Raw genomic sequence first — 9,941 nt, forward strand, 5'->3', positions numbered from 1 at the left:
CTGAATCCTGTCCAGGTTACCAGTGCCCGTATGCACTGGCAGCCCTCATTAAAACTGCCATGTGGGCTTGAACCAACACTTTAGAAGCCGTGACCTGCCATCTGGAGAGAGATTCATGACCATGGTGGTGGTGGGGGGAACCACAAAATTAATAAAACAATAACAATCAAGCTTGAGTCGGTGGCACTCTCCCTCCCTCCTCCCACCAAGGTCCTTCCTTATAACGTGGGGAGTGCAGGGGTCATGATTTCTACTTTTTAGCTGAAGAAGGAGGGCCTGGGAGGGGGAAGGGTGCCAAGACATCATGTGGCCAGGTCAGACATCATTTCAGCTCTCGACTCTGGGTCCAGCTCTCGGCCTCCCAGGGACCTGAAATGGACCAGCCATCCTGGGAAATCATGGATTATAGGGATATTGAGGGTCAACTAGTCTAACCCTGTGAGCTTTACCAATAGGGAAACTGAGACCTTGAGTAGGGAGGCCTCTAGGTCAGGGTCACACACAAAGTGTTCTGCTTCTGTGTAGGACCAGCCAAATCCAGGACTAACTCAGACTTCTTAGACCCAGGATTTGCCTGGAGTTGATGTGAAAGGGAAGAGAGCTCATAGGGAACTCTGGGCTAGGCTTCAACCCAAGGAACCCAGGAGGAACACAAACCTCAGGAACTCATCCCATTGAAGCATATCTGATTGGCTCACTTGGCCTCCCCATGAACAGCCACCATGCTCAGTATCTTATCTCTTCTGGATCCTAGCCCAGCCTCTGCCCCCACAGAGAATGGCTGACCAGCTGCCTACTGTGTTTTGTTTCTTCTGTCCCTTTATGGCAGCTGCCCACTCTACTTCACATCTGTTTTCATGACACCTGTAGAGGGTGATGGAATGTACAGGAAGTTCTGGGATCGTTGATTTAGAGCTGAAAGTATCCTTCAATGCTATCTACTGTAGCCTTCTCATTTGACAGATCAGTAAACTGAGGACCAGAGAAAAGGAGTGACCTTCTCCAAGGTCACACAGGTAGTCAGTAGTAAGGTGATATTTGAATTTAGGTCCTCTGAGTCCAGGGCTTTAGGGAGAGTGAAGGCACACCAAAGACATAGCAGGTAGATCAGAAGACTTGGGTGAAAATTCTGGTGCTGCCACTTAACAATTGATGAAACACCTATTATGTAGATGTCATCCAGTCTGTGACCCATTCAGGGTTTTCTTGGCAAAGATACCAGAATAGTCTTCCATTCCCTTTTCCAGCTCATTCGACAGATGAGAAACTAAGACAAGCAGGGTTAAGTGACTTGCCCAGGGTCACACAGCTAGGAAGTATCTGAAGCCAGATTTGAGCTTACAAAGTTGAGTCTGACTCCAGACCTGGTGCTCTGTGCACTATGGTGCCACCCAGCTATACCTACTAGGTGATAGGGATACAAAACCAGAAATTAGATAGGCCCTATCCTCAAAGGGCCTATATGTCTTGGTTGTATATGTGGAAGGAGGTTGGGGGTGAGAAGAGCACCTAGAAAGTTGAATACAAAATTTAAACCCAGTAACTTTAGGCAGAGATAACCACAAGTCTGATTCAAAGGTATTTTATTAACAAAACAGGCATTCCAGAGGGCCCAATGGTAGGAGAGAATGAAGGGGTTTAAGATCTAGGTTGGGACTGCCACGATTGGGTTGCAGAGAGCAGGAAGTGGTGGTCAGGGAGAGAAGCTTCATTCTGGGTTATCTGGGACGTAGAATCCCAGAATGCAATAATCACCTCCTTCTCAGGAACAAAGGTGATGTTGCTGTAACGATAAGGGAAAGTGAGCAAGAAGGAACAGAGAGGAACTTAGAGCAGATGAGGAGACCCTAACCCTGCCTGATGGCCTGACAGGATCCATGAAGCCCTTGGTGTGGCCTCAGTCCTTATTGATGGAGACGAAGGCTCTGTCTGGGCATGAGGAGTGGGACAGAACTGGGGAGGGAGAGAGCAAAGTCCTCTGGTTTCCTTCAGATCCCCTTTAGTCTCTTGGAACAGGCTCCTGTTCTAGTTTTGAGGGAGAAGATAGAAGATGTCAACTTCTCTTTGGGTTACTGAAGGGAGAAAAGACTCTGGGAAGAAGCTTGCTACACCAGAGACTTCAAAGAGCTCTCAGGTGAAACCCAGGACTCTCCCATTGGGACCAAGGGGATTCAGCTCAGCCAGTGGGCTCTGGGACTGGGGCTACATTTGTTTAAGAGTAGTGAGGAGTAAGGCTCTGACCAGCTAGTGTTCCTTCATCATATGGCCCAAAATCCTGGCCAGGGAGGATGTGGGGCAAAGGACAGTTCTGAGAGGACCAGGGCAAAGGTCTGGGATGGAGGAAAGGGGGAATGGGCCACACTTTAGGAGGCTGGGAGGGGGCAGCTCTCAACACAAACCTGGCCTCTCTCCCCATTCTGCCTCAGGGAGGGGTCTTTTCAAGGGGTCAGTCACAGGGAATTGTAGTCAGTCAATTAGGCAGGCAGGCAGCAAGCACTGATTAAGAGATTATGTGTGCCAGGCTCTCTGCTCAGCACTGAGGATTCAGACAAAGGCGAAAGAGGTTCACTTCAATATATCTGCCCCCAGCCAGACTCTCCCATCTTCCAGATCCCTTCCTCTTAAACAAAGAATCGGAAGGGTGGAGCCAAGATGGCAGAGTAAAGGAAGGGACTTGCCTGAGCTCTCCCCACCCCTCCAAACACCTCTAAATAATGACTCTAAACAAATTCCAGAGCAGCAGAACTCACAAAAAGACAGACTGAAACAATTTTCCAGTCAAAAACAACTTAGAAGTTCAGCTACCTAGACATCATCTTTCAAGAAATGATCAAGGAAAACTGCCCTGAGATTCTAGATCAGAGGATAAAATAGAATTTGAAAGAATCCACCAATCACATCCTGAAAGAGATCCCAAAATGAAAACAGCCAGGAATATTGTAACCAAATTGCAGAGTTCCTAGTTCATGGAGAAAATTTTGCAAGGAACCGGGAAAAAAAAACCAATCTAAGTATCATGGAGTCACAGGCAGGGTAACACAAGATTTAGCAGCTTCTACATTAAAGAGTTGGAGGGCTTGGAATATGATATTTCTGGTGGCAAAGGAGCTAGGATTACAACCAAGAATTGCCTACTCAGCAAAACTGAGTATAATCCTTCAAGGGGAAAATGGTTATTCAGTATAATAGAGGACTTTCAGACATTCTTGATGAAAAGAGAGGAGTTGAATAGAAAATTTGACTTTTGACTTTCAAATACAAGGCTCAGAGAATCATAAATAGGTAAACAGGAAAGTGAAATCATAAGGGACTTAATAAGGTTAAAACTGTTTACATTCCCAGATGCAAAGATGATACGTGTAAATCATAACTTTCCCATCATTAGAGCAGATAGGAGCATATATAAACATACAGCATAGTTATGAGTTGAATATGAAGGGATGATATCTAAAAAAATAAAATTAAGAGATGACAGAAGAACGTACTGGGAGAAAGGGAAAGAGAGAGATAGAATGCAGTAAATTATCTCACATAAAAGAGGCAAAAAAACCTTTCACAACGGGTGGGGGGAGTGAGTGAACCTTACTCTCCTCAGAATTGTGTGTTCGTCTTTTGTTACCAAAGAAGACCATGCCATCAGAGAAATAATAACATGGCTTGAACTTGACTTTGTTTTGAGTGAGGGAGGGCTGTGCAGGTCACCAACCTCACTTATTCTCCAGAGTCATTTGAATCCAGTGACCAGATATTCATCAGAGTGACTGGAGATGACCCAGGATGAGGCAATTGGGGTTAAGTGACTTGCCCAAGGTCACACAGCTAGTGAGTGTCAAGTGTCTGAGGTGAGATTTGAACTCAGGTCCTCCTGACTCCTGCACTGGTGCTCTATCCACTGCACCACCTAGCTGCCCCTTCTCCTCAGAATTAGCTCAAAGAGGGAACAACATACACATTCAATTGGGTATAGAAATCATCTTACCCTATGCGGCAGGAGACAAAGGGGATAAGAGAAGGGGGGAGGGTGATAAAAGGAAGGCAGATTGGGGGAGGAGGTAGTCAGAAGGAAAACACTTTTGAAGAGGGACAGGGTGAAAGGAGAGAGAGAATAGAATACAATGGGGGGTAAGATGGAGGGAAATATAGTTAGTAATAGTAAATGTGAAAAAGAGTTTTGAAGCAAGTTTCTCTGACAAAGGCCTCATTTCTCAAACATCAGAGAACTGAGTCAAGTTTATTTTTTTGAAAGAGTCGTTCCCCAATTGATAAACGATCAAAAGATATGAAGTTTTCAGATGAAGTAATAAAAGTTATCTATAGCCATATCAAAAAAATTCTCTAACTCACTGTTGATTGGAGAAACGCAAATTAAAGCATTTTTGAGGTACTACCTCACACCTATTAGATTGGCTAATAGGACAGAAAAGGAAAATGACAAATGGTGGAGGAGATGTGGGAAAAAATGAGACATCAATGCACTGTTGTTGGAGTTGTGATGATTTACCCATTATGTAGAAGAATTTGGAACTATACCCAAAGGGCTATAAGACCATACATACATGCCTTCTGACTCGGCAGTACCCTTTCATCCAGCAATACCACTCCTAGGTCTGTATCTCTAAGAGATTAAAAAACAAAAAAGAAAAGGGACTATATGTACAAAAATATTTATAGCAGCTCTTTTCTGGGGCCAAAGAATTGGAAATTGGTGCCCACCAATTGGGGAATGACTGAACAAATGGTGGTCTGTGATTGTGATGGAATATTACTGTGCTGTAAAAAATGATGAGCAGGTCGCTCTCAGAAAAACCTGGAAAGACTTACATGAGCTGATGCAAAGTGACATGTACTGTCTAGAAAGTAATGGCGATATTGTAAGATGGTCAGCTGTGAATGACTTAGCAATTCTGAGGAATACCGTGATCTAAAACAACTCTGAAGGACTTGTGATGAAGAATGCAAAGAATTGATGGTATCTGAATACAGATTGAAACACACTTTATTTTTCTTGAGTTTTTTCACCCAAGTCTTCTGATCTACCTGCTGTGTCTTTGGTGTGCCTTCACTCTCCCTAAAGCCCTGGACTAAATAAACAAGGAATGGGAGAGAGCCCCTTAAATGAGGGAGCTCTGGGATGGGGGTGGGAGCTTTACCCTCTCAACCTCCCCCCCCTGAAGGAAGGACTCCAGGATTGTGTCCCAGGAGGAGGGAGTGCCAAGGCAGAGTTTCCATCCAGACCCTGAGGCTGGGGAGGAATGAGGTCCAGACCTGTTGGACAGCTCTAAGGGGTGGGGCCTTTGGCCTAAGGTGGAGGAGGAGGAGGAGGGGACTTTCAGAGATTCTCCAGTGCTGGGCTCAGGGGGTGGGGCTCCCAAAGCAGGTAAAAGGCTGTCCTGGCCAGGCCTGCTCACCTGTGCTCCCCAAGGCCCTGCCTGATCGCTCCAACATGTTGCTCTCCCTGTTGGTGCTCTGCGTTACCTCTCTCACCCTGCCCTCAGCCCATGGAGATGAGGGGGGCAGTCCTGACGGCAGATCTCCTCAGCCAGGGAACCTGCTGGGTGCCCGGACGCCGCTGGCCCCCTCAAATCCAGACGTGAAGAAGGCGGCCCAGTTTGCTGTGGAAACCTTCAACAAGGGTCACAACAGTGTATACTATTTCCGAGACAGTAAAATCATCAAGGCCGAGAGGCAGGTGAGAAGCCAGAGGTGGCCATTGGAGGGGAAGGAAGGCTGGGTCTAGGGGCTGAGGAGGGGAGGCTTGGCGGCCCCTGGCCTACCCAGGAGAGCAGGGCTCTGGGGGGGGAGGAGGAAGGGCCCAAGTCAGCCTTCCCAGAGGCCCTGGCAGGAGGAGACAGGCTGCCTGTCTGAAGGGTCTGAAGTGGAGTCTGCTCAGGTTCCCTCTGGGGTTTCAAGGCAAGGCACGTCTGGGGTCTTGGAGGTTTCCATTTGTTGGTCCTTCTTCTGTTGGCTCTTTCGGCCTCTCTATCCCTTTATACGAGCAATATGGCAGTGGAAACCCTGGAAAGGGCCCACAGGATGCCTTGACTAAGGGCGGCATTGTTGGAGAAGTTTGGGGAGGGAAGAGAAATCTTGAGGCTCCATGTAGGAAAAACTTTAATCTTTTAAAGGATCCAAAATGGGCTGCCTTGGGAGGTAGTGAGCTCTCCAGCCCTGGAGGTCTTCAAGTAGAGGCTAGCTGACTTCCTGCTGGAGAGGTCGGAGCCCCGGGGTGGACTTCCAACCTGGGGGGTGGGTGGTGTTTGCCCGCTGGGCAGCCAGCCGCATGCCTGAGGGAGGGAATGCTGTATCTAGCTCGTGTCTGGCATCAAATACTACCTGACCGTGGAGATGGGTAGCACCGAGTGTCGGAAGGGTTCAGATGCTCTGGACGGAGTGAGTGTGGCCAGCTGCCCCTTTTCTGCAGAAGGGGAGGTAAGAGCCATGGAGGGGCCCGGGTTGGGACTCTATCTCCCCAAGCTCAGCCTGGCTCCGGGGGCAAACCTTCGCGACTTCTGAGACCCCAGGACCTGCCTCAAAGAGTCTGGGCATTCCATCCAGACAGGAAGCACTTTCCTTAATGTCCTGCCCCAGGAATGTCTGTGTGGATGTCTGCTGGTCATTGGGTGTGTGTGTGTCTGTCTGCTGGTCAGTGTGTGTGTGTGTGTTTACCCCTGCCCCCTCCCCATAGCAGATCCCACTTTCCCCATCCCTCCCACCCCTACCCCATCCACACCCCTGGCCTCCAGGTTCAGGACAAAAGGACTGTACGCTTCTATTTCCCCACCTCATTCCTGGGCAGTGGAGGAGGGGCTGGGCATAGGAAGCAAAGAGCAGCTCTGGAGGAGGGGCATGGCCAACTGAACTCCAGGAGCTGAGTTCAAATCCAAGCACTGCCACTTCCTATCCAGGAGACCCTGGGCATTCTCTCCCCTTCTCTGGGCCTCAGTTTGATCTTCTGTAAGGTGACCTCTCAGGTCCTTTGCCTGGGGCAGTTAACCCTGAGCTTCTGGGCAGCTGGACCTAGCCATAGAGGCTTCAGGACAGCCATGACCACCTCTGCTTCCAGATTTAGGATTGGAAGGGTCTTATCATCACTTCTTTCCCATTCTATGGAGGAGAAAAGAGACCTAAAAGAGTAGGGTGAGGCTGTAGTTGGAGAGTCACAGGCTCTGGCCACGCCAGTCTTCCCACTCCAGCTCAGGGAAATGGGTTGCCCCAGGAGGCAGGGGGTCCTTTATCCTGAGAACTCTCTGGGCTGAGTCTGGATGAGTTCATTGGGAAAGGGATTCCTGATCTAGGTGCCCCCTTCTCCCAGGGTCTGGGATGGGCAGAAGGCCTTTCTCCATCTTTTGGACTTGTCTCTGTTTCCCTAGAAACTACAATGTCAGTTTGAAGTGCTGGTGATTCCCTGGCAAAATCAGACCAGCGTTCAGCACATCGCATGTTCACCAGTCTAAGAAGGCCCTGGCTGGTCCCAGCACACACAGGCCTGCTCTGCACAGAAAGGTGGAGGGATCTTCCAAGGGCCTGGTGATTGAACAGTGGCCACATCTGTCTAAATAAATGGATAAATCAATTATTTTCTTTGCTCACTTCTCTGAGTTCCACTGAGACCCCCAAACTAGGGCCTGGGGCAGGGGGAGGAAGGAGAGGGGAGGGGACAAGTGTCTCCCAGGAAATATTAACATTTAGAGCTATGTGCCAGACTCTGTGCCAAGTGCCAAATATACAATCAAAGGTTAAAAACAGCCTGGCTTTCAATGAGTGTACATTATGATGGAAGAGGGGACCGAGGGAGGCCTATCTCTCTGCCTCTCCCCACCCTCCAGGGCCAGACAGACTGAATCTCCAGATCCCAAGGAGGATTTTTTTGCTGCTGCTTTGTGACAACAGCTAGAGACAAACCCTGGGGACATAGAACTTGTTAGGGCTTCATGCGATGGAAATGGGAACAGGGACAGGAAAAATTCCCTAGTCAAGCATCCTCTTTCTCCCTTTCACCCATATCTGCCCTGCTTAGAGATCTGGACACACATCCACACCTAGAGATAGCTGGGAACATGTACACATTTACACATGGAACCACACAATTCAAGGGGCAAAAGAATGGTTCCTGGAAAGAGGAAATATTGGCCCAATCAGGGCATGCCAAGGCAGAATTGAGAAATGGGTGCTCGATGGGTAGGTTCTCTCTGATTGGATTCCCCTCTCCAGCCTACCTCCTCTACCCTCCAGTAAGGACTTTGGTTGCTCAGCTGGAGTCCTCATTGTCCCTCTAACTGCCTCCAAAGGCACTTCCCCTGAAATCTCCTGAAGATCTTGCTCCCCCAATTCACTCTGGTGGTCATTGTTGGTTTCACCACCAGCCTCCAGGAACAGGGCTCTAATGGTGGATTTACAGGCAGAGTAACAGGGTGGAGGCAGAGACAGTTTGGCACAGAACATTGGGAGAAGCCCAGGACGTAGGTGGGGAGCCCCTAAAACAGAGTAGCTCTGGCTGGTGGGGTGTCATGTGATGGGGGCCCCCCTGGATTCCGGTACTCCCTCCCCCCTGAAGCCTTTCCTTTTCCCCAGCTGAATGTCCTCTCAGTTTCCTGCTGGCATGCTGCCTTTTCATCCCTCTCATTCCCCTATGGGGTTTCCTTTGGTCCTCCTTGGACCCTACAGCTCTGATTTGGAAATTCCCTGAGTCTCATCCTGGGATTCCAAGCTGAAAAAACTCTGAGCTTTCATTTTAATTTTATATTCTCATAAGTGTAGGGCCCAGTATACAGCAGGTACTTAATAAGCAGTCACTGGATTGGACCAAACAGAAGCCCTTCTGAGTTAGTTTTAGGCTCATAGGCTTTTAGCCTAGGTCCCTAGACATGAGGTCCAGATTCGTCCTCAGTCATTTAATCAATGAATATTTATTAAGCACCTCTTATACATCCCAGATTAGGAAACCATGGCCAACATCCCACAGCCGCAAATTTCATCTGCATGACTGGCCTTACTCCTCCCTCTGCTCCCAGCCCAGTGAACCCCCTCCAGTCTCTCTCTGGCAGCCTGCCATGCCAGGGCATGACCAAGGTCCAGTTTGCCATCTTTCATTGGGCCACCACCACCTGACCCAGGTTGCTTGCAGGGTGGGAATGTCTATGAGTAGGGCCTCAACACTAGTGGAAACTGACTCAGGGCTGGGCCCTTGGGAGGCGTGGGGAGTACTGTTTTCATCATTGGCTTCTCTGGGCATCAGGCAGAGAGTGGAATTTGGCACAACGCTAGCCTGGTCTGGTGAGGAGTGACTCAGGCCCAGGTGACACCTGGCTCTTGGGCATGATCTTGAGTAATCAGGGCTCTGAAGATGCGGGACCTTGTCCTACTTGACTCCTTGGTCCTAGGAGAGTTGGGGGCTCCCCTCTGTGTGGTGGGGTCCTCCCCACCTGGTTCATCATGTAGGTTCAGGACACACTGACTGCCCTGGGCAGCTTCCAAGTCTCCAAAGGGGAGGATGGACCTTGGGCCTTCCTTAGCCCCCGCTGCAGGAGCTTCTTCTGCTGCCTGTCTGAATTACCTTCCAGATGCCAAGGAGCAGATGCCCCTTGTAGAAGACCTCCCACCCTCCTGTCCACAACCACCCATTTCACCTTGGAAATTTTTGTTGTTCCCTAGCAGCTGGATAGAGGGCAAGGCCTGGAGTCAGGAAGACCTGAGTTCAAGTCTGGCCTCAGACACTCACTAGTTGTGTAACCTTGAGTTACACAGCTTCACCTGTCTGCCTCACTTTCTTCATCTGTAAAATGGGGATAGTAATAGCACCTGCCATGCAGGCTTGTTGAAGGGCTCAAATGAGAACCATCACAGGCCTTCAGGTCTCTCGAGAGCCTGCTTTTCCCCCAACCACTCTTGTCTGTGCCCACTGGAGTCTGTGTCTGAGGTTCTGGTCACAGGCTGCCCAGGCT

General features: G+C 49.2%; 1 protein-coding gene across 1 annotated transcript; it reads left to right on the forward strand.

Moving 5' to 3' along the window:
• The first annotated feature begins 5,203 nt into the window (after window positions 1–5,203).
• Window positions 5,204–7,573, forward strand: CST6 (cystatin E/M). Its single transcript, XM_072639163.1, has 3 exons — window positions 5,204–5,689; window positions 6,310–6,429; window positions 7,371–7,573. Exons 1-3 carry the CDS (start codon window positions 5,444–5,446, stop codon window positions 7,452–7,454), a joined length of 450 nt encoding a protein of 149 aa, XP_072495264.1. The 5' UTR covers window positions 5,204–5,443; the 3' UTR covers window positions 7,455–7,573.
• The last annotated feature ends 2,368 nt before the right edge of the window (window positions 7,574–9,941 follow it).

The sequence above is a fragment of the Notamacropus eugenii genome, chromosome 2 (assembly GCF_028372415.1).
Source record: "Notamacropus eugenii isolate mMacEug1 chromosome 2, mMacEug1.pri_v2, whole genome shotgun sequence".
NCBI classification, from domain to species: Eukaryota; Metazoa; Chordata; class Mammalia; order Diprotodontia; family Macropodidae; genus Notamacropus; species Notamacropus eugenii.